The 24031-nt window shown below is 35.2% G+C and overlaps 1 protein-coding gene across 2 annotated transcripts in view; it reads left to right on the top strand.

Annotated features, from left to right (window-relative positions):
* IPO8 (importin 8) overlaps nt 1-24031 on the top strand; it is a 60722-nt gene that overhangs the window by 27808 nt on the left and 8883 nt on the right. The window contains exons 10-21 of one of the 2 annotated variants that reach the window (XM_036889369.2): nt 755-854; nt 3160-3236; nt 3511-3627; nt 4072-4161; nt 5347-5512; nt 6505-6665; nt 7577-7702; nt 11287-11377; nt 14347-14472; nt 15108-15205; nt 17048-17143; nt 23508-23728. In XM_036889369.2, the coding sequence (XP_036745264.2) occupies nt 755-854; nt 3160-3236; nt 3511-3627; nt 4072-4161; nt 5347-5512; nt 6505-6665; nt 7577-7702; nt 11287-11377; nt 14347-14472; nt 15108-15205; nt 17048-17143; nt 23508-23728 (1469 nt within the window). The remainder of the gene's footprint in view (nt 1-754; nt 855-3159; nt 3237-3510; nt 3628-4071; nt 4162-5346; nt 5513-6504; nt 6666-7576; nt 7703-11286; nt 11378-14346; nt 14473-15107; nt 15206-17047; nt 17144-23507; nt 23729-24031) is intronic. The other variant, XM_036889371.2, reaches the window with a different exon arrangement.

Below are 24031 nucleotides of genomic sequence, written 5' to 3'. Positions count from 1 at the left end.
TCATTTTATTTACTATTTTCCTGTAACCTAAGGGTGAATTTTTTTCTCTCTTTGATGCCTTTGGCCTTATTTTTACATAGCTGTTATATAGGAATAAGAAAACTATGATCTTTAGGCTGAATTTTTTCTCTTAGATTTATTTAATTTGGAATAAGTGATAAGAGATGATTCTGTTTTACATAGGTAAATGTTAGTCTTTAAATAGAGTATTAGTGGCAACGTACATAGAGGCCCTTAGGTGGGACTTTTTTCCTCCTGAGACCCACGTTTGTACTGTGGGAAATTAGGTTTTCAAAAAATGGAAGAGGAAAGGCAAATTTTAATATTGCAGATACATTGACATTTAGGACCAAAATGGAAGTGTAAAAATGTTCACAATAGGAGAGATAATAGTAAGTATAAACTTGATTTGATATTTATTTTTCTATCTTAAAAAGTCAAGGTATGATTAATGGTGATTTGTTAGTAAAATTTTATTGTCCCTGCTCCTGCTTCAAAGAATAGCATTTACACTAATTTCTTTCTATGTACCTTTTATCAGTTGTTTAAAATATCTTATGCTTAACTCTTATCGGCTCTAGCTGATAACACCAGGCTCTAGCTTTCTTGTTTTCACCTTAGCCAGTGCAAACTTAACAGAAAGATCAATGTAACCATTTGGAAAACTAACATCGCAGAGGCTGTCAGTATTTTAAGTATTCCCCAAATTTGGATAGCATATACCCTTTAGCTGTTTTGTTCTTCTTCTTCTTAGAATATCTCTGAAGATGTCATTTTTTCTGTGATGTGTTACAAAGACGAGGACGAAGAGCTGTGGCAAGAAGATCCATATGAGTATATAAGGATGAAATTTGGTAATCAAGATGATTTTATTTCTCATCAGTTCCTGGATGTGTAAAGTAATATAACTGAATTTATATTTTTAAGCAGTTTTTACTGTTAAATTCCTGAAGTTCTGATTTGCATGATAAACACTGATTCTCATGAGAGTTTGATGTTTTATTTGAACCAATGGGCTTTGGAGGCCTTTGGGTGTGGGAGATGAAAAGCCACTTTCTTCATTTCTTTCGGGTGCTGAAGCAGTCATGGAACCAATTATAACTTTTTCTGTTGTGATGCTGATCTGTAATGATTACCCCTTTCTGTGCTGTCAGGATAACCATTTGTAGGTTGGGTTGTTCTTAGTCTGGAGCATCCTTTGGATTTCTGCATATTTTAGAAGCCCCCTTATTAGGGACTAAGTATTACCCTACAGTGGCCCCACTGTGTGGCTTAGGTCTGTGGGTGTCCTTATAGCTTGGGTCTTTCTGGAAGTTGTTGAACCATGTAGGTGGCCTGCATTCATTCTCTTTTATCCCCAGTTTGAATTAATTGCTTCATGGAATAGGCCCTTAATAGAGCAAAATATTTGTGTACCTCTGTTTCTCCCACAGCTTAGCACTGTCCGAAGGTGGGGACTCTGTCTTATCTCTTTGCTTTATTTTGCATTCCCCATCCTTCCTACACCTCTGCATTCCTCTGCGAATAGTCTGCCTTCAGTAAGAGTTGAGACAAACAACGGATAAGCCTAGCACTGCCCAAGGCGTGCTGAAGGTGTGTGATAATGCAGTGCTGTCCCCTCGTTGGGCCTGGTGTCTCCAGCTCCCTGAGTTAAGCCTGCTGGTATAGATGCTAGATTACTGGGCTGTGTTGTTTTTACAGTGCTTTGCATTTAGTATTATTTGATCGGTAATTGTGGAAGTGCCTCTTTTCTTGGAGACAATGTGCAGGAAAAGCATATGAGTAAGAAACAATATTTACCATTTATCCCTCCAGTCTACCATTTCCTTTTGAAAATCATTACACATATGTATACTCTATTATTTCCCCTTCTTAATGCTTTTGTTTCCCTAGAAGCAGAATGATTAGCCCATCTGTCTTCTATAATCTTCAAGGCATTCTTTGAACGTTTAGCTTTTCTGTAATACCCTATGTTTTTGTGATGTGCAAGGTAAATAGCTTTCAGAAAGCTACCATTATTTTTCACTTATTCTTCATAGCAAATAAGATAGTATCTCAGTTTTTAGAAATGTAATAATTAAGAGCTGTGAGTGTTGATTGAAAACTTATATTAAAAACAGGCAATGATAATAGTGTTGGGAGGATTAAGTGGGGTAATACACATGAACTAACTGCTTTAACTGCTTAGTATAGAATTCCAAATGCCTGTAAAAACTTAGTATAATGCCTGGTGCACAGTTAAGTACTCAATAAATGTTAGTTATTATTTTATATTTTGAGACAAAAACTTAGATTTTATTTTATTTTTATATTTAAATATGGACATACCAGATACTCTTCAAGTTTTCAGATTCTTCTGTAAAACTGCATAATCAGAAATTTGTGAAAAATTTTCATGACATTAAGTGATATGTTTTAAACAGGCAAATATTTTAATAACGCATGTGCATTGAATACCTGCCGAACCTGTCCATTGACAGAGCCAGGCATTGTCCTAGTAGTGCCTCCAGGGTTTCACACTTGGGGTTTCCTCTGCTTGGAGAGCCTTATCCTTGGGGATCCGTGGGGAGTTTTCTGCTTCGTTCACTCCATCTCCATTTAAGTGTCACCTTACCAGAGAATTAGAGAGGCTTTCCCTGACGCCCCATTTAAACTAGCACCCCATTCTCTGTCACTCTCTTTCTCTTTACCCTGTTACATATGTTCTTAGCCTGACCTGTTGTGTGTGTGTGTGTGTGTAGGTGTATAAATGATCTGTGTCTTTCTCTCACCACGTAAGCTCCATGAGAACGCATTTGCTTTGATCTTTGTATCCTCAGAGCCTGAAACAGTGCCTGGCACATAGTAAGCACAAAGTAAATCTTTGTTGTATTTTGGTAGAGATAAAGTACTTTTCCTGTCCTCAGAAACAGATATGCCTAATATGTATTGTTTTCTTTAATATGCTTGTTTAAAAGCACAACCTATAGAGTTTGATAAATATTGTTGTGCAAGAGAATACTGGTTATATATCTTTCGCTTCAGCTTTTTTATGCTATAAACCAGTCTCATATATGGACCATTTTATTTCTTAATTTTGTAGTAGTGGTCAGTCAGGTTTAAAATCTATAATAAGTAATTACGTTTTTACTAACATGTTTTAACCTTTTAAAATCTTAGATATTTTTGAAGATTATGCTTCTCCCACCACTGCAGCCCAGGCTCTTTTATATATTGCTGCAAAGAAAAGAAAAGAGGTATCGTTTATTCTCTTTAAGTTCAAAACTGACTATTGATTTGACACTCTAATATGCCCCTAGTATTTGAACAATTGTATTATTAGTTATACTATATTGCTTTAAGAATATTTTTCTGTTCTAGTAAGGAAAAAGGGTTATTTTTGTTAATTATAATTGCTTGATGAAACAATATAAAATGACTTAGTTTCAAAAATTTGTGCATTCATATTTAATATTATAGCAAGGCAGTGAAAGCTCATGTAGACTAAAATGGATTCTTCTATTTCTTTAGGTGTTGCCAAAAATGATGTCATTCTGTTATCAAATCCTAACAGACCCAAACTTTGACCCTAGGAAGAAAGATGGAGCCCTGCATGTGATTGGTTCCCTGGCTGATATTTTACTGAAGGTTAAGCTACTCAAAATTTAATTTACTTAATAAAACTGTGAAGCACAGGCAAATGAGAGCATATGAAAGTTACAGATAATTTGAAACTGGTGACTACTTCTGTGGAGAGTTTACTGCAAATACCCTTCTTTCTGTCACCTGTTTCTTTAATTAAAAAGAAAATTTGACTTTCGTATTTGGCAGTTTTTCAGTATGGAATTCACTAGATGAGACAAAGAGAAGAAATGTCTATTAGTGTTATTTTTACAAAAATCAAGCATGTCAATTATGTTTAAGGTATTATTTCTGTCTTGTTTTAAAACATGGCAATATGTAGGTCAATTTTACAAAATTGCAAATAGGAGTATATTAAGTGTAAGCTGTAATAAACATACTTTATTAGAATGTGATTTCTACCTATGAAAAAGACATTGATAAGTTGAAACAGTTTCTCTTCCGTAACAGAAGAGTTTGTTCAAGGACCAAATGGAGTTGCTGCTGCAGAATCATGTATTTCCATTGTTATTGTCTAACCTGGGATATCTTCGAGCTAGAGTAAGTTTTCTTTATTTCCATTTATCTATCTTAAGATCTTCATTTGTAAGGTAATTATTGAAATAAATGTTTTTGGATAAATTGACCTTTTACTACATATTGAGACAAAATGAGGTCAATTAGAATGTCCTTATGATCCCCCAAGCTGAAAAAAGAACAAACTAGAAAATAAAGGGGTTTATGGGTTTAATTTCGGCTGTTCTCATTTTTTACCATAGCTTCACTTGCTGCATTCACAAAACATGCAGTGAGAGGGATGATACTATAGCAATGGTACAATGTAAATGCATAAACTGGTTAGTTTCCTGCGTCCAAAACAGCATGGTATGCTAGTTTGGCTAAAAACTTGACTATGATTTCTAGTATATTAGGTAGATATACCTTAGAAAAATGGAGAAAATAATCTATGTAAACTTAATTATGTTCTAAGTGTATATTACTTCTAGAATTAATATATTTTATGGAGAAATAAAAATATAACTTTAAGAGACTAGTATTTATCTTTATAACTATATCAACACAAAAAATGTTGGAAACAACATAGGTTAACAATGTCTTATACACTCTAAAGCATTTATAAATAGAAGCTAATAGTCACGGAGAAGTATTCAGGTAAATGTAGGTTAGAGAAGCAGAGGGCACATACAGATTTTTATAGACAGGCTATGTGAACTGTAATTCTCTTGCTGAAGGTCTTTAGCAATTCAAATGAATTACTGTGGATTGAGCTTTATGTACATAGAGAATTTTTAAAAAGTAATAATATGATTCTGTGGTGTAAAAAGTTGGTAACCTATACATGGTTTAAAATTCCTTATACCATATCTGAATGAAAAAGAGCCATTTGCTAAGCCAGTTAGTATAAGGGAAAAGATTTCATTTGCCTGCATGAAGGCAGCAAATGAATGGCAAGCATTGGGTTATAGCACTTTTTACATACAAATAATAAATTAGTTATGAATCATAATATTAAAAGCATAAACAAGACTTCTGTTCTCGGAGATTGTCTTTTTTAATAAAAAGACTGGGAAAGCCAGAAGTTAGCAACTAAGGCTGATATGCTACCTTTGAAAACAGTGCTTGGTAATTAATGATATTTTACATAGTAGGACGTTATATGTGTGACATTATGACAGAATGTCATGATCCTAACAGTTCCCTGCTTACTTTCTTCCCATAACGCAGTCCTGTTGGGTGCTTCATGCGTTCAGTTCTTTGAAATTCCATAATGAGCTGAACCTCAGGAGCGCCCTTGAACTAGCCAAGAAGAGCCTGATTGAAGATAAGGAGATGCCTGTCAAGGTCGAAGCTGCGCTTGCTCTTCAGTCCTTAATTTCTAACCAGACACAAGGTGAAGCTGAAAATACCTTTGAGAAGGCTTATTTTCCTTGTTTTTGACATAGTCTTCACAAACAGTTTTATTTACTTTCTTCCCTAGTACGGGTGATTCTCTAAGTCTGAAGGTTCAGGGTTTAGATTTCTGAGCTTTTGCCTCCTCAGAATTTTGTCATTTATTCTTTCCCTCTTTAGGAATTCCTCCTGACTGTGATTTCCAGAAAAAGTTTAGATGGGGGAACAAGTTGGTAACTGTTGGACACGAGGGTACCTGGGAATCCAGAGATCCGGGGTCGAGCTTCCATGGGGCTGGTAACTTGCCATGTAAGCTGGGGCGAGGCACACGGTCTGTCAAGGCTTAGATTTCCATATATTTAGATTTCATGGGGCTTAGATTAGATGGTTTCAGGATTCTTTCAACTCTAGGATTCTATGGTTCTCCTAGTTCTGCAAATAGCAAGTAGTATTTCTGGTGAGTAGTAACATAGATGCCTCATGTGTTTGTCTAGAAGAATATTCTGTTCAAAGTTTAGACTGACCTATGATCTGAGGGTTCAAGCTTCGCATATGAAGAACATAAACATAGTTTATTCTAGTCAACAGTGTTTCAGTGGGAGGACTGAGTATTGTATAAGGATATGTGGGGAGGAGGATAGGCAGGGACGGGGCGGGGCAGGGCATCAGGGACTGCGTCATTCCTTATCCTGTATCCCAGTACCATATCCATGTTCTGTAAGTTACGCTGATGACAAAGCACACGTGTAATTAGAATTTCTCAGCGGGGGCCATTGGCATTTTGGGCTGGACTGTTCTTTCCTGTGCAGACTGATGATCCCTGTGTTACTCATGGGAAAGTTGATATATTGGTGATGATTTTGGTACAGCTTTGTAACTTACTACAGGGCAAATATCTGTCTAGAACCTATTATCTTGTGTCATTTCACTTTGTGACCAAGTTAATTCCTTGTACTACCTGTGAATGATTTGGTTTGTTTTATTTATCCTTAGCTAAGGAATATATGAAGCCGCACGTGAGGCCTATTATGCAGGAGCTCTTGCACATTGTTAGAGAGACAGAAAATGATGATGTTACTAATGTTATCCAGAAGATGATATGTGAATACAGTCAAGAAGTAGCCTCAATTGCTGTTGATATGACCCAGCATTTGGTAAGACTGGGCAAAGTTTTATATTAGTTTGGTGTAAAAACTTTGAATGATTTAAATAAGTTAAATATAATATTTGGAGTTAAGTTTTATATGTAACTAGTATTAATATAAGAACATTTACTCTAGACTTGATGATAATGGGTGAGTGTTGAAACCACAATGTTGTTCATGTGAAACATTCATAAGATTGCATATCAGTGGTTCTTTAATAAAAAAAAAATCATTTGCTCTGAAAGTTCTGAGAGTTGTTAGTTTCTATAGTTAATTAGACTTACTCTAATAACATTAGGATCATCTCTTTTCATCTGTAGTATTCTGAGATTTCATACTGATGTGCCTTGATGAGCCTCCTAAATTTTCATTTTCTGGGCTTTGAATCCAGAAACTCATTTACTTCAGTTCTGGGCAATTTTTTATGTTTCTTCTTTGATGAATTTCTCCCTGCCATTTTTTTCTGTTCTGTAGCTTTGATGTGAAATATTGGGCCAGGAGTGAGCTCTCTAATTTCCTTACCTTTTCTCGCCTGTCTTCCGCGTCTTTTTTTTTTGCTTCATTTTCTAGGTGATGCCTTGACTTTATCTTCTAAATCTATCAAGTCTTTCATTTGAATTTTATTGGATTTCAGTTTTCCTAGATTTGGGGTTTATCTGTTTAATGACCACTACAAGTTAAATATTAGCTATCTGATTGTAATAGTTATGGTACATTCCTCACTCGTGACCAGCAAAAACACAAACGGCTCTGTTTAAAACATGACAGGTTCTATCCTTGATTCACTCAGCAAAATGTGTATAACTTAAAGATTGAGCAATGCTGACGTTGAGCTGTGTGACCCTGCCGTTGGCTGACTCAGTAGTGAGGGGCAGGTGTGACAGCGCTAACTGTTGAATATGTTTATGTTGTTTTCTTAGGCTGAGATATTTGGCAAAGTTCTGCAAAGCGACGAATATGAGGAGATTGAAGACAAAACTGTAATGGCCATGGGAATTTTACATACCATTGATACTGTCTTGACAGTTGTAGAAGATCATAAAGAGGTAGGATTTCTTTGTGTTTTATTGTATCATTATAGTAACATAAACTGAAATTTGTATTACCAATGGGCATGAGTTTTAGCGTCTTGATGTTTAAATTGTTACTTAGTTATGTTGCTAGATTTCAAAAATTACCTTCAAGTTTTAAAGAAAAATATTAAAATGATTGAGGGGGAAGCACTACACATGGTTGTAAAGTGTTATGGTGAATCCCTTTGTGCCAAGCTGGGTTTAGTTATCACATCTGCTATGTGCCAGGCTAGGTGTTTGTGGAATGTCAAACCGAGTAAGAAATGAGCTCTGTGTTACCAGAATCCATAGTTGTTGACAGAGTGGTAGCCAGTCAGTCACAGTGGCCAACATTAAATAATGGACCAAAATTCCAATGTAACAAATATCTTGAGAATAGAAGGGAGGAACTTGAAATACAATATTTTCTAAACTGAATTCCAGGACAGTACTTGGACAAGAATTTGTGCTGACAGTTACCAAGTGCTTTCATGTCCAGTAGGGGATAGAATCTTACTGATGTCACCATGAGATAGAGCAGATAATGGCAGTGTCTTTTTACAGAAGTGGAAAACAAAGTTCCTGTAGTATCAAGAGACTTGTGCATGGCCACAGAGTTTTGAGTTTGCAGTCAGATTATTCTGATAACGTATCAGTTTATCCCCACTTATACCCACTGCTGTCCTCCCCAAGCATCACGTAGCCTCTGCTTAACTCAAGTTAGGTTTGTGTTCATCACTCATATGAGCACAAGTCGACTTGATTGGAGGCTCTTGTTATGCACAGTGGGACTTAGGAAGCAGGTGTGGGGTCTGTAAATAGCACTCTTAAACCCTTGTTTATCCAATATTTTATCCAGTGTTTATCACATACCAATGGGAGATTACCAGAGTCTTAAAAAGGGTTCCTTATTCTCCCGGGCAGGCCTTTCTTTACCTAACAGGTTTAACATGAATTTTTATTTCCGTATTTGTTATCTTATTTTATTTTTGTACTGTTCAAACTGCATGGACCTCTAGGGAACAGTGAGATGTTCCAAATGAAACTCCAAGTACACTTAAGGATAACTCGTTCACTTCATTTGTAGGGCTTGTATTTGAAGTTTGAAGGGACTTAGTTTTCCCACGTGTGTGTGTGTGGATGGGCAGTACTAGATTGAGCAGCAGGATGAGTTTGAAAACAAAACAGCTTGTTATCTTTTTTTAAAAATTTTTTTAGTCTTGAATTAAGTTTATTTTAAATTTCAAATAAAGTTAAAGGAGCCATGGGAACTTACTGGATTATCAAAGGAGACGTGGGTTGAAATTGAGCACTGATCAGGCCCAGCTTCCTTACCTACAGGTGGAGAACTTGATTTTCAGCTACTTGGCTTTATGAAAGTCATAGGTAATCAGAGCAAAACAAGGACTGAAATCTGGGTCTCCTCACTGCCTGTCCTATGATTTTGACCTTTGGCTTATTAAAAGCGAACTTTGGAAACAGCATTTCCTGAAGAGGAAGAAAATCACACACGTATGAATACGTGTACAAATACTTAATGTATAAAGAACAAAATTAGAAATGAAAAAAGAAACTAGATACTTAAGCACATTCAGTTTTGCTTAATGGTTTCAAATAATTTTTATACTGGAAAATTTTGGACCATTTTAATTCAGCAGTTTAAGCTGAATATGCAAAGAATACTCAAAAGTTGAAAGAAGATACTTAAATGGAAAATGTCATGAGTTTTTTTGCTTTAGCTTTCTTTAAGGATGCAGGGTATAATACAAATAACATGCAAAATGTATGTTGGTTGTTTACATTATTGGCAAGGCTTCCTGTCAGCAGTAGGCCAGTAGTAAAGTTTCTAAGGAGTCAAAAATTATAAGCAGATTTTTGTGCAGGTGTCTGCACCCCTTACCCCTGCATTTTTCAAGGGTCAACTGTATTTTGTAGAAGTATAGGTATCATTGATATGCAATTTTCTGAAGGTTTCACATGAACAGCATCGTGGTTCTAACATCCACCCATATTATCAAGTCCCCCCCCACCCCATTGCAGTCACCGTCCATCAGCATAGTAAGGTGCTGTAGAGTCACTACTTGTCTTCTCTGTGCCATACTGCCTTCTCAGTGCTCCCCCTACATTATTTTTGTGTGTTAATCATAATGCCTCTCAATCCCCTTCGCCCTCCCCCACCCCTTCTGTTTTGTAACCCCTAGTCCCTTCTTGGAGTCTGGGAGTCTGCTGCTGCTTTGTTCCTTCAGTTTTGCTTTGTTGTTGTACTCCACAAATGAGGGAAATCATTTGGTACTTGTCTTTCCACCCGTGACGAACATAAATGTTTACTTGTTTCGAAAAAATGTTGAAAAATTCAAAAGGCATCCAGTGAAATTTCAGCTTCCCACTTGGCTCCGCGGTCGGCTCATTGCCCTCGGGGAGACAGCTCCTTGCCCAGGCTTTTTGCATCCTTCCAGAGGTTTTTCTGTTATAATATTGTAACGCTGAGTGTGTATATTTTTCTTTTATGAAAACAATCGATTGCAGTTTTCATCTGCCATTTTTTACTTAATATTTTGGTGATCCTTCCACATTAGTCAATAAAATTAGATATTTTTAATAGTGGCATAACAACCCTTTGTATGATATGTCAGATTTATACAACCAGTCCTTCATTAATCACTGTAGTTTAACTGTCCCTTGTTAAGGGGACATTTTTTGACTAATCACAATCAAGTCTGCAATGAATGACTTTTTACATGTCATTTTGCATATATAATCATAAGTCTAGAGGGCATATTCCTTGAAGTGGAATTGTGGGTCAAAGGATGTACGTATGAGGCAGGTGGAGGCTATTACTCACCCGGCCTTCATAGTATGTGCCGACTTAAACCCCCCAGGCCACCGCACAGCAGGCCTCTTCCAGCCCCGTGCTTCCAGGTCAGTGTCAGTCCGAAGGGTGAGAAGCGTTGATCTTGCACTTAGAACTTGTACTCTTGTCATGTATTAGAAGGAACATCTCATTATAAGCTTAAGCTCATTGATATTTCTTTTTTATAACCTTTGCCTTCTGTTGATTTGATTTCATGTGAGGGGAATTTGATCTCTGTGATACCATTTGAAACTATTCAACTCAACTTTGCGTTTATCTTTGACTTTCCCCTGCCCTATGTAGAAATTTTTAATTTTTGCAAATCAAATGGTCCAATGTATTTATTTCTAGTTTCTGGTTTTGAGTTATTTCGCCTCTTCAGGGTCATACACAAAGTCTTTTTATTTCTTCTAGTATTTTTATGGAGTAAGTCTTCACATTGAAATCTTTGATACATTAGGAATTTACTTTGGTATAAAATACAAGGTGAGGAACTAACTTAATTTGCAAAGTTATTATTGATTTAATTCCCACTTCTATCATTAGTCTGCTTTTCAGATTATTCTTGCATTTTTCATTTTTCACAGGAAGTTTAGGATTAACTTGCCAATTTCTCCTCCCAAGAATAGTCCTATTGATATTTTTATTGGGATAATACTGAACTTCTAGATTAATACAAGGGTTGTAATGATGAATTTTAAACTAAATGTTTAAAATTTTTCTTTAGGTTATGCAGCAGTTAGAGTCTATCTGTCTACAGATCATTGATCTTGTTTTGCAGAAACATGTAATTGGTGAGTACAGAGGCAGAGGCAAAGGTAAATTGAGAATATTTTTTAATTTGATGAACTGAAAGTGCAGTATTTAGCCCTTCAAATTCAACAAGATGGACACTTTTGAGAAAGAAGCACACATTCCCTTTAATTTTGGGATATAGTTTCTAATGTTAGATATCTGTATTTTCATTTAGAGATAAGGTTAATATATCCAATTAAGAATTTTCGGTCTTGGAGTTTTTAAAGGACAGAATTAAAAATTTTACATGTTTAGGAAGAAGGAACTGGGATGAAGTTCAGGTGATTTGACATTAATCTGGGATTGGAAAATGTGAAATGATAGGCAGATGGCCTGTCAGAAGTGTGAAATCATTGTTCTGTTATCTGTCACAGTGTCTGACTTTTGAATAGAATCAGTAACTAATGTCGAATGTTACCAACTGATGGCAGTCTGTAGAGGGGCTACTTTTTTGTAGTATCCAAGCATTTTGGAGGTGCCAGACCCACGTCACGTGGGCAGGAGGGAGATGCAACCCATGTAGCGTGCAGACAGAAAGGTGGAAGCAAAGCATGTTAGTGCTTATGAGCAGTTGTCTCCAGACTTTGTATTATTCGTAACATTAGTAAAAATAGAGCATGTACTGCTACTATATGTGAATAATATTTGAATATGTATTTATAGGCAATACACAGTATGCATATACATTTACATACCTAAGAATAGAGGTGTAACGGATGAGATTGAATATATGTAAAGTGTTCCAATACGTTCTGCTCCCATCTCCGTGGATTATCTTGCGCTCAGTCTAGGATGTTTCCTCCTTACTTTCGAATTGCTGTAAAGCCATAGTTCTCAAACTTTGGTTTGGTCACAGAGATGCTGATAAGCGAAAAAAGAATATATTCACTGATGTCCTTACTCATGGAAGATTTTGTAACTGGAAATTCTCCATTTAGATTTAAAGTAATGTTGAGGAGGAAAACTGAAGGAAGGCAAAGAGGAATAGCTTATACCAACTGTCTGTCATCCACCTCTACCAGCTATTTGATTTGAGCAATTAGAACATCAGACCATTAAGAAAGGGAAAAGGGCCTGTTTTTGGGGTGCAGTGGGCAGAGGGGAAAGCTAGGGTTCCAATTATTTGTCTCCTCTCATACCCTATCCTTAGTCCTAAACAGGATCTCTCTTGTTTTTAGCTGTGATGCATGTAGTGTTAATGGCCCTTTTTGAAGCGATACGTGGCCATATAGGATCTTGGATTAAAATAAACCAAACCTGTTCTGGAAGATGTCGTGGGCAGAATCTGTTATTCTAGGACCCCTGCCTCAGCAGCTTGACCTCATTTATGTCCATAGTCGAGTTTCTTTCCATTGTCTCACTTTCCTTCCTTCCTTTGTCCATTTTCATTGCTAATTTAGTCATAAAAGTTCATTTAATATTAGAAGCTGGGCTTAGCTATTACAGCTTCACCTGCTTTATCTTACACAGGAAGTCCAAGTTAGTAAAGCCATGCCATTCTAACAGCCAGTCTTCTTGGTTGCAAACGATCGAAATAACTTGTAGTCAGTGTAAGCCTGAGTGGAATTTAGCGGAAGGATATTTAGTAGTTAACGGAATCCAGGGGAAGCCAGTCAGGATTCTGCCACGGAAATGGTCTGCTTAGGAGGCCACTGCTGCCTTTGTGAAAACCAGGTCTCAGCCTGCCATCCACTGCAGCCCAGACTCCAGCACAGCCACAGAACATCTGTAACAGCTCTGTGTCTTTTAGTTTCTCCCTCAAATCCCAGAGTCCTGGTCTTGAGCGTCTGAGTGGTCAGGTCGTGCATACATGCCATAGCTGTCAAGGTCGTGAAAAGAACTACCGGGCCCCTTTTCATGTTTAGGCTTCCAATGGGAAGAGGTATTTGCTGCCCTTCTCTCATCACCCAAACTTTATATTCAGATGATTTGTTTTTTCTCAAGTGATTGTCTTAAGTAACAAATTATTTCCCATTATCTGTGATTTCCGTCTTATTTTACTTTCAATAAGGAAGCTATCTGTATTACTAGCTTTTGAATGCATTTTTTCTTTTTTTACTAGCGTTGTTGATATACAATCTTACAATGGTTTCAAATACACAGCACAGTGGTTCAGCATTTGCCCATATTATCAAGTCCTCAGCCCCCCCAGTGCAGTCACTGTCTATTAACGTAGTAAGATGTTACAGAGTCATTGAATGAATGTATTAAGTTTTAAATAGCATTACTGAAAAAAACGTTATTCAGGCTTCCAGGATAAATATTAGTTCATTTTAGTAAGAGAAAACAAAAACCTTGAAGTTAAATTTTTTGCTCAGTGACATGGTAGGCATTATTTGAAATTTTTATATTGACGTTTGTGCTTTTTGATTGTGGGCTTAGATATAATTTTTTTTTTGACAAATATATGTGCAAATACAAGAACATGCCCTTTGCACTCTTACCTGTTATCATGGGTATAATTGTCTTAAGGTAAATTTAAAAATACAGTATGCACTTAAAAGTTTTGTAAATTGACAAAATATTGTCCAGTATATAGTTTGTAAAAGTATGTGAGACAGGAAGATATTTTAACTTAGCTTTAAGTAAGCTATTCAAAGAATATTAATTATTTGTCAGTTAGAAGTCCTGTGTTTGAAATACGGTGATCTGTTCCTTCTTGTATCCATTTCTAATATGATTTTATAAGTATAAACTATATCTTATATATTATGATATGTAAAAGAAATATTTTTTTCAGTATTATAGGTAAGTTTGGCAAAAACAATTCTTGGCCTTGTTTTGAGTTCAGGTGGGGTGCAGGTCTTGGTAAGAAAAGGAAGGTACAAATATATGTAGCAGAAGATGTGACTACTGAGTAAGGGATTCTCAGAAAGTACGTTAGATACGGGAGGAACGTGTGTGAGGGTAGCTGGAATCCTCTCCTGGGTGGTGTTTGTGTTTAATTGTTGCTATTTGCTAGCATTCTAACCAGAGATTTTCTTCTTCCTAGAATTCTATGAAGAAATTCTTTCACTGGCATATAGTTTAACCTGCCATGGCATTTCTCCTCAGATGTGGCAGCTTCTAGGTATATTATATGAGGTTTTTCAGCAGGATTCTTTCGAATACTTTACAGGTATGGTTTTGACCAAATAGTTTTGCTTTTCTGTGCCTAGATATTATTTCCTTTGAAACTCAACATAAGCACAAACATGATTCCAGTACTAATAAGAAAATTAATTCCCTGTTGACTGAAGGGTAGTGCACAGTAGTGTTTCTCAGCTCTAGGAATATAGACAGCAGGAGTGACACTGTTATTCCCTCTTGTAACTTCGTTTGCAACCAGTGCTTATGTCCATACATTAATTCCGTATTCTCTGAATACTGACTGTATTCCAAGCAGCGTTCTAAGCTCAGCGAGGTAGCAGTGGACAAAATAATGCATGTTCTTCTGGCACTTGGATTCTAGTTGCGTGGAGGAGGGAAGGTGGGGAAGACACGGACAAGCAGGAAAATACACAGTACAGCAGAAGGTGGTGAGGGCTGTGGAGAAAAAGAAGGAAATTCAGAACAACACTGTAATAAACGAGCGTTTTAATTTTCTCATTTTCCTCATCTACAAAAAGGGCAGATTTATCACTTCTGTTTCTAGCAATTTGTGGTTATAAGGGAAGTAATGTGTGGGTGCCATAGAGATGTGGTTTCAGTGGGAATAATTTATTTCTACTCCTGTTACTCAAGTGTCATTGGGGTTTTAAATTTTTTTTCCAGACATGATGCCTCTCCTGCATAATTATGTGACAATAGACACAAATACTTTACTTTCAAATCCAAAGCATTTAGAAATACTTTTTACAATGTGTAGAAAGGTAAGCATGTCCTGGTCAATTGTCATTGTGGTGCTTATAATATTTGTTTTACTTCAAGATATTTTTCACTTTGTTTCCTATTACATTTATTTCTGTATTGTCTTCATCAACATATGTTTGTCATTTTGTATTTTCAAATGGAGCTTGGAATCTTAACTTGAAAATTTCGTATTGTGTGTCATGCTTAAGACTGTCCGCCACTTTTGTCCTGAGTCACATAAGTATTTGAACTCAGGTAATCTGGCTCCAGAGCCCATTTTTTAAATTACTGAAATATATTTAGTTTCTTCTCCTTTTTGAGGGGGGTAGAGGGTAGGGGAGCCTGAAGTCAACAAACAGAAAAACCAAGTAAATGCAATTTTGGGAAAAGTGATTTTTTTCTTCCTGTATCATACAACCCCATGATGTAAGTCTATTCTTATACTCCTTTTATAGGTGGGAATAGTGAGACAAAGAGGTTAGTTTTTCTAAAAGCACAGATAGTGAGTGGCCGAGCTGGGATGTTAACCAAGGCATTCTGTTTCCAGAGCCCATTCGCATTAGAATCTAGATCTACATACACTATCTAGAGGTAGAATTTTAAGTTTGTGTAAATATGGTTGATTCTTGGATTTGCCTTCTACCTGCTTATGATTCACTCACTGATCCATCTGTTCCCCAGCTTAGCTTCCAAAATTTTATAGCTGTTTCTTTTTTCCTTTTCTTTGTGTTTGTGGATGTATGCCTCTAAAATCTCTTTACTATCATTGTAATCGCTTGTGGGGAAGGAATAAAATTAAAGGAGAATGTTCAATCTGTCCTCTTTATCTGGAAGTTCTTTTTAATTTAGTGTTCTTAAGTTGTACTTGTCTAGGAAATTATACAATTTAAGTTTTCAAATATATAGTATTCTCTTATTATTATTCCTCCACAGTATTCTCTTATTTTTAATCTCTCCTTTATCTGCACTTACGTCTGCTTTCCAGTAATTTTGTAAAATTTAACTTCTTTGCATTCCAAAAATAATTTTGACAAAAGTTGTTTACTCCATTAAGTCTTCTTTTCAGTGATTCTGTTTTTTGTTTTTATTACCTCTTTTTGTCTATATTTCTAATTTTCTGTTTTTATTCTTTAGGTTAAGTGTGTTCTTTTTCTTATGTCTTAACTCTTAGTAATTTTTCCGTATTTCTTAATTTCAAATATAGAAATTAAGTAATTTCAAATTACTCAATGGATCTCTCTTTTGGGAACCTTATTATAAGGCAACCAAATTCCAAATTTTATGTATGAACATTGCATTGTAGATTCATTTATAGTAGTGAAAATACAAAATGGACAATACTGGAACAGTCTGGTAAACTCTGTTGTATTTGTCTACTGTAATATTGTATGTCCTAAATGGTTATAACCTTCCTGGGAAATATTGCTAATTACAAAATTCATGTGAGGAAATTAAAAGATGTGTAATGCTAAATATGCTTATTATGAAAAAGTGGGTGCATATAGACAAGAATTCAAAAGGAATAGAGACGTGTAAGGTTTGTTCATTGTTTAAAAAGGTTATTTTATTTTATTTTGATTTTCTTTTGTTTTTAAAGGGAAGCTTCATTTATCTAGACAGTTAATTTAATAGCCTACTTTATTATCGTAGAGTTGAATTATTCTTACAAGAAATTAGAATAGATAAAGGCAATAGATGGACTTTGTTGTGACCTTCCCTCTTTGTGTCGGCAAGGTAAGCTTACAGAGCAAGCAAAGCTATGATTCTAATGGCTGAATTTTTATGTGATATTTGCTTCACGTGGACTTGATTAAATTCTGTGCAGTGGCGCTCACTGCCAAGCTCAGTTGTGATTATTGTAGGTACTGTGTGGAGACGCAGGAGAAGATGCAGAATGTCATGCAGCCAAACTTCTTGAGGTCATCATTCTTCAGTGCAAAGGAAAAGGAATTGATCAGGTAACATAGTTATGGAAAACTTCATGCTTGATGTTTATATTCAAAATTTACATGCCCAATTAGTATTTTTAAAATATTATGACGGAAAATTAAAAAGATAGTCTATAGTTTATGCTTACTGTTAGAAATCCCATTTAAGTGACAAATACCTGTGCAGTTTGAAAACTGCACCTTGCATTCTCCCTGAGAAAGAGATGCACAGAAAAATATGTAATAACTTAAGGGACTATCAAGGAAATCATGAAAGAGAAAAATGTGTAAATGCTATTCAAATGGATTGCCAGAGGTTTGCAGTTTCCCTTTGTTTATGTTTATGTTGTTGAAATAACTCCCATCTGGGTATTTTTTAACCAGAAATAAAGAATACTGTGGAAAAAAAAGCAGTTTGTCTTCACAACCTGAAAAGTAGTATAAATTTTCAGTAAGATTAATTCAATCTTTGATGCAATTAATTCAGTTTGTGGTATGATACTCAATTACTGAGAAGAGTGGAAGTATTCAAGTTGTGAAATTCTCTCTTTTTTCTTTCAGTTCTGTAATGTTTGCTCCTTGTAATTTTTTTGTAATGGCTTTGTAGACATATAGGTCATATATCATTCAGTTTACCCACTTAGAGTGTATAGTTCAGTATTTTTTAATATATTCACAGAATTGTGCAGCTATTACCATAATCAATTTTAGAACATTTTATCACTATCCCCGCCACACTCTGTACCTGTTAGTAGTCACTTCTTTTCCCTGAACATACCCTTCAGCCCTAGGCAACCATTCTATTTTCTTTCTCTATAGATTTGCCTGTTCTAGACATTTCATATCAATGGAATCGTGTGGTCCTTTGTGGATGACTTCTCTCACTTAGCATAATGCTTTAAGGTGTCATTCATGTAGTATAGCATGTACCAGTACTTCATTTCTTTTTATTGCCAAATACTCCATTGTATGGATATATCCCATTTATTTTAGTTATTCATCCATTGATGGACGTTTGGATCATTTCCACTCTTTAGCTATTATGAATAATACTGTTATGAACACTTGTATGCAAATTTTTGCATGAACACATTTTCATTTCTCTCGGTATATGTTGAGTGGTAATTCCGTGTCTCTCCATTTGAGGACCTGCTGAACTGTTCTGTAAAGCAGCTGCACCGCTTCTCATTCCTGCCGGCCGTGCATGAAGGTTCCGGTTTGTCTACACTCACTAACACTCTCTTTATTGACCTTTTTGTCAGAGCCTTCTTAGTAGGTGGGTCATGGTGTGTTGTGGTTTGATTTGCATTTCCTTGATGACTAACAATGTTGAGCATCTTTTCATGTGGCCATTTGTTATCTTTTCTTGAGAAATGCCTATTCAGATCCTTTGCCCATTCTTAACTGGGTTATTTGTCTAATAGTTGTAGTTCTTTATATATTCTAAATTCAAGCATATAATTTGCAAAAATGTGCTCCCAGTTTGTGGGTTGTGTTTTCATTTTCTTGATGATGTCCTTTGAAGCACAAAAGTTTTGTTTTGGTGATGTCCTGTATCTTTTTTTTTGTTGTTTGTGGTTTGTGTTATATTTAAGAAACCATTGTTAAATCCAAGTTCACAAAGATTTCTCTCAGTTTTCTTTAAGTTCTATAGTTTTAACTCTAATATTTAGGTCTTTAATTCATTTTGAGTTGATTTTCGTATATGGTATGAAGAAGGGGGCCAATCTCATTATTTTGCATGTGGATATCAAGTTGTCTCACACTATCATTTCTTGAAAAAACTATTTCTTGCCCGTTGAATTGTCTTGGCAACCTTGTCAAATCAATTGACTATAAATGTGAGGATTTATTTCTGGGTTCTCATTCTATTTGGTTAATTTTTTTTTTTTTAATCTTCAGCCTGGGTCTATACTGTCTTTATTACTGAGGCTTGTGGTAAATTTTGAAATTAGGAAGGTTGAATCTTCCAGTTATCTTCTGCAAGATTGTTTTGGATATTCTGAATTGTTTGACCATATGAAACCATTGAACCATTGACCTAAACCATGACCACATGGACCATTAAAATCCATATAAATTTTAGGATCATTAACTCAAAATGGGTGAAAGACCTAAATGTATTAGCTAAAATGATAAAACTCTTAGAAGTCATAGAGAAAGCTTGATGATATTAGATTTGGCAATTATTTCTTGAATATGACACTATAAAAACACAGGCAAAAAAGAAAAAAATGGGTATATTGGGTTCTGTCAAAATAAAAAAATTTTCTACATCAAAGGACACTATCAATAGAGTGAAAATGTAACCCACAGAGTGGGAGAATATATTTGCAAATCATGTGTCTGACAAGTGATTAATATCCAGAATATATAAAGAACTCCTTTAATTAACAACAAAAAATAAATAACTCAAAAAATAGGCAAAGACCTTGAGTAAACATTTCTCCAAATAAGATCACAGATGGTCCAAGAACAACACAAATGACACATGAAAAAATATTCACCATCACTAATCACTAGGGAAATACAAATCAAAACACAATGAGATACCACTTCATACCCATTAAGATAGCTATTATCAAAACGAAAGAATAAAATCTTTAGAAAGCAACAACTGGTGGCATGAATGTAGAGAAATTGGAGCCCTTGTGCATTGCTGGTGGGAATATAAAGTGGTACAACCACCATAGAAAACAATATGTCAATTGCTTGAAAAATTAAACATAGAATTACTATATGATCCAGCAATCTCACTTCTGGATATATACTCAAAAGTTGAAAAAAGGGTCTTGAAGAAATATTTGTACACCTGTGCTCCCAACGGCATTATTCCTAGTGGCCTAAAAGCAGATGTGAGCTACGTGTTCATCAATGATGGATGTGAAAACAAAATGTGGTATAGATGTACAATGGAATATTACTTAGCCTTAAAAAGGAAGGACGTTCTGACAAATGTTTCAACATGGATGAACCTTGAGGACTTACATTAAATGAAATAAGTCAGTCATAAAAGAGCAAATACTGTGTGATTCCACTTACATGAGGTACTTATAGCAATAAATTCATTGAGACAGAAACCAGAAAGGTGGTTGACAATGGATGAGGAGAGGAGTGAGTGGGGAGTTAGTGTTTTAGGGGAACACAATTTGAATTGGAGAAGACGAAAAAGGTTCTGGAGATGGATGATAATGATAATTCCACAACAGTGTGAATATACTTAATGCATAGAACTGTACACTTAAAAATAAAGTTGTAAATTTTATGTTACATATATTTTTCTATAATAAAAAAAAGGTAAATTCAAAAAAAAACATTTATTTTTAGGATCACCTTGTCAATTTCAGCAAGAAGCCATCTGGGATTGTTAGACATTGTACTCAATCTGTAGATCAGTTGGGGAAGTATTGCCATTTTAAGAATACGTAGTCTTTCAATCCTTGTACATGGAATGTCCTTTTATTTAGGTCATTTTTAGTTTCTTAAAAAATTTTTTTGTAGTTTCAGAGTATAATTTTATAGTTCTTTTGTTAAAATATGCCTAAGTATTTTAGTTTTTTATAAATGCTATTATAAATGGAATTGTTTTATTAATTTTATTTTCAAGTTACTTATTGCCTGTGTTTGGAAATATAATTTTTTGGGTATATTTATTTTGCATCCTGCAACTCTGCCAAACTTAATAGTTTTAATAGAGTTTCAGTGAATTTCTTAGGATTGTCTATGTACAAGGTCATGTCATCTGCAAGTAGGGTTTTACCTTTCCAATCTAGAGCTTTTCATTTTATTTTTCCTGCCTGGTTGCCTTGGCTAGAACTTCCAGTGCAGTGTCTGATAGATGTGGAAAGAGGTGTCTTGTCTTGTTCCTGATCTGAAGGGGAAAGCATTCCTTTTCACCATTAAGTCTGACGTTAGCTGTGATTTTTCTTAGATGCCTTTTACCAGGTTGCGGGAGCTCTCGTCTATTCCTAGTTTGTTGGGTGTTTTTGTCATGCTTTTTCTACATATATTGAGATGATCATGTGTTTTTGTCCTTTAATCTGTTGATAGGGTGTATTGCGTTATTTGATTTTCAGGTGTTAATTCAACCTTACATTCCTTACTTATCCAGGGAATGTGACCCTTTTTATGTATGTCCAGATTCAGTTAGGCGGTATCTTTTTAGAAGTATTTTTGTTATATTCATACCAGGTATCAATCTGTATTTTTTTCTTGTGTTATCTTTGGTTGTCTGGCTTTGGTGTCAGAGTGATGCTGGCCTCCTAGAATAAACTGGGAAGTGCTCCTTCTTCTGTTTTTTTTTTTTTTTTTTTTTTTCTGGAAGAGTTTGTGAATGTTGGTATTCTTTAAATGTTTGGTAGAATTTAGCAGTGAAGCCATCTGTACCTGAACCTTTTTTTGGTGGGTAGCTTTAAAATTACTAATTCAATCTCTATTTGTTATGGGTCTATTAATATTTCTATTTGAGTCCATTTCAGTAGATTGCACCTTTCTAGGAATTTATCATTTCATCTAATTTAACTAAATCATTTGCATGGAGTTCATATACTTTCTTGTATTTCTCTTGTTTCTGTATGTTAATATTATATCCTGAAAATCACTTAATAGTAATATAGATATATTCTGCATACTGAGTCCCCATAGTTGATTTTATTTTAATATAATATAAAGGAATACTTTTAGTTTTAAAACCTCAGAGTTGCCTTGTATTCTTAATGACTTTGCATGTAATTGTAAGTATTTGTTAAAGTGAAATGTTATTATTAAAGCATCTCAAAAAGAGCATTTTAAGCTTAGTTTACTTCTTGTGGCTTTATTGATTTACAGTAATTGGCCATGGTAATAATTTTTAATGTAGCCTATATGCAAATGTTTTGTGTTATTAACTCAGAACACTGAATGCTCTGTATCAGAATATGAGAAGAAATCAGTAGCGTTAGTCAAACTAGTCATCTCTTTATAAAATCTCAATCTTAAAAGTACCACATGCAGTCATGTGTTTTGATTTTAGTATTATCCTAAACAAGGCTAGTATTCTGCTGATTGTAATATATTTATAGTTGGGCCTACTAAAGAGAAAATTTTAAATTTAGCTCTTAAATTCCTACATGAAATGCTGGTTATTTTTTAATAGACTGTATTTTTTAGAGCAGTTAGATATGTTCACAGCAAAATTGAGCAGAAGACACAGAAATTTCCCATGTACTCCTTACACCCCATATATACACAGCCTCTTCCATTATCAACATCTCCACTGGATGGTATATTGGTTACAATTGATGAACCTGCAAGGATGCATCACTGACATGCAGAGCCCACAGTTTACACTAGGGTACATTCCCAGGGATTGCACACTTTATGGGTTTGGACAAATGTATTATGACCTGTATACACCATTATAGCAACATGCAGAGTATTTTCACTGCCCTAAAAACCCTCCATCCTCTGCCTGTTGATCTCATTCTCCCTGAAACCTTGATTTTTAAAGTTTAATTTTAAAATGAGTTTATATTAAGACCTCAGAATTTTATCTTACACAAAACATTTCAGCCCATTCCTTTTAATTGAAATTACTACTAATAAAATAAATTAATCAGTACTGCACTTTAGAATTAGAGTCAGTGATTTTATTTTAATCTGCAAAGTCCACCGTTTTCCCATCAGTCTTTTACTTATACCAACAGAAATTTTCCTTTTTTAATTTTATTGCAATATAGTTGACATATATATCATTATAGAAGTTTCAGGTGTACAACATAATGATTTGATATGTATATGCTGTGAAATGATCATGACATTAAGTCTAGTTAACATCCATCACCACACATAGTTACAAAATTTTTTTCCTTTTGATGAGAACTTTTAAGATTGACTCTCTTAGCAACTTTCAAATATACAATACAGTAATATTAGTGTAGTCACCTTGCTGTACATCTTCTCTCTGTGACTTCAAAGATTTTTCTTTCCCCAGAGAAATTGTGATCACATCATGCTTATTCTCAGTCCTATTCATTTATTTCCAGCTTGATTTATCAAAGAAAATTGCACCCTGGTCATTTTTACCTTCAACATGGAAGTGGCCGAGTCTGCATTTGGATTGTTGCCCTATTTGAGGGTGGATTCTTGTGGGACAATCTTCAACTAACTGTAATCAGCACTGAAAGAGGAAGGTCTCCTGGCACCGTTTTAGAACCTCTTTGTCTGTTTAATCTCTGGGTTTTTATGAGAATATATATTTGTTTAATGATTCTAAAAATGATCTAAATAATCAGAAGTCTTTATGTCATTAAGAGTATCAATTTATTGACAGCAGTCTTTACCGACCTTCAGCTTTCTACGAAAGTGACTTGTTTCTCTGTTTATGGCTGACTCTCTGCTTTCTTTTTCCCTGCAGTGCATTCCACTCTTTGTTGAACTTGTTTTGGAGAGACTAACTCGAGGGGTGAAAACGAGTGAGCTCCGCACCATGTGTCTCCAGGTCGCAATCGCCGCCTTATACTACAGCCCTGAGTTGCTCCTGCATACTTTAGAGCGAATTAGGTTGCCTCACAATCCTGGACCCGTAACTGTTCAGTTTATAAATCAGTGGATGAATGATACAGACTGTTTTCTTGGGTATGTGTCTTTTGGATTTTATACTGCATTTCTGTTCCTGGAAAGTTGACTTTGATATGTACATATAGTAGCATATAGTAAGGTGATTTTCATATCTTAAGAGTTATTTTTACTGTACTGTTAACGTAATTTTAATTTTTAGAGAATTAAGAATGGTTTCAGGATGGTAGAGTCCTTCTCCACTTGTTTTTGACTTGTGTGTATTGTTGAAGCTCTAGGCAACAAGAATTAAGTGCCCGTTGCAGTTGCATGACTATTAAGTGTCTCTGGGTAAAGACATTCTAAAAGGAGCCGGGTTTCGAA

This window comes from Manis pentadactyla, chromosome 14 (genome assembly GCF_030020395.1).
Source record: "Manis pentadactyla isolate mManPen7 chromosome 14, mManPen7.hap1, whole genome shotgun sequence".
NCBI lineage: Eukaryota > Metazoa > Chordata > Mammalia > Pholidota > Manidae > Manis > Manis pentadactyla.
The sequence above is the reverse complement of the archived record's forward strand: the minus strand, read 5'-3'. Positions and strand labels throughout refer to the sequence as shown.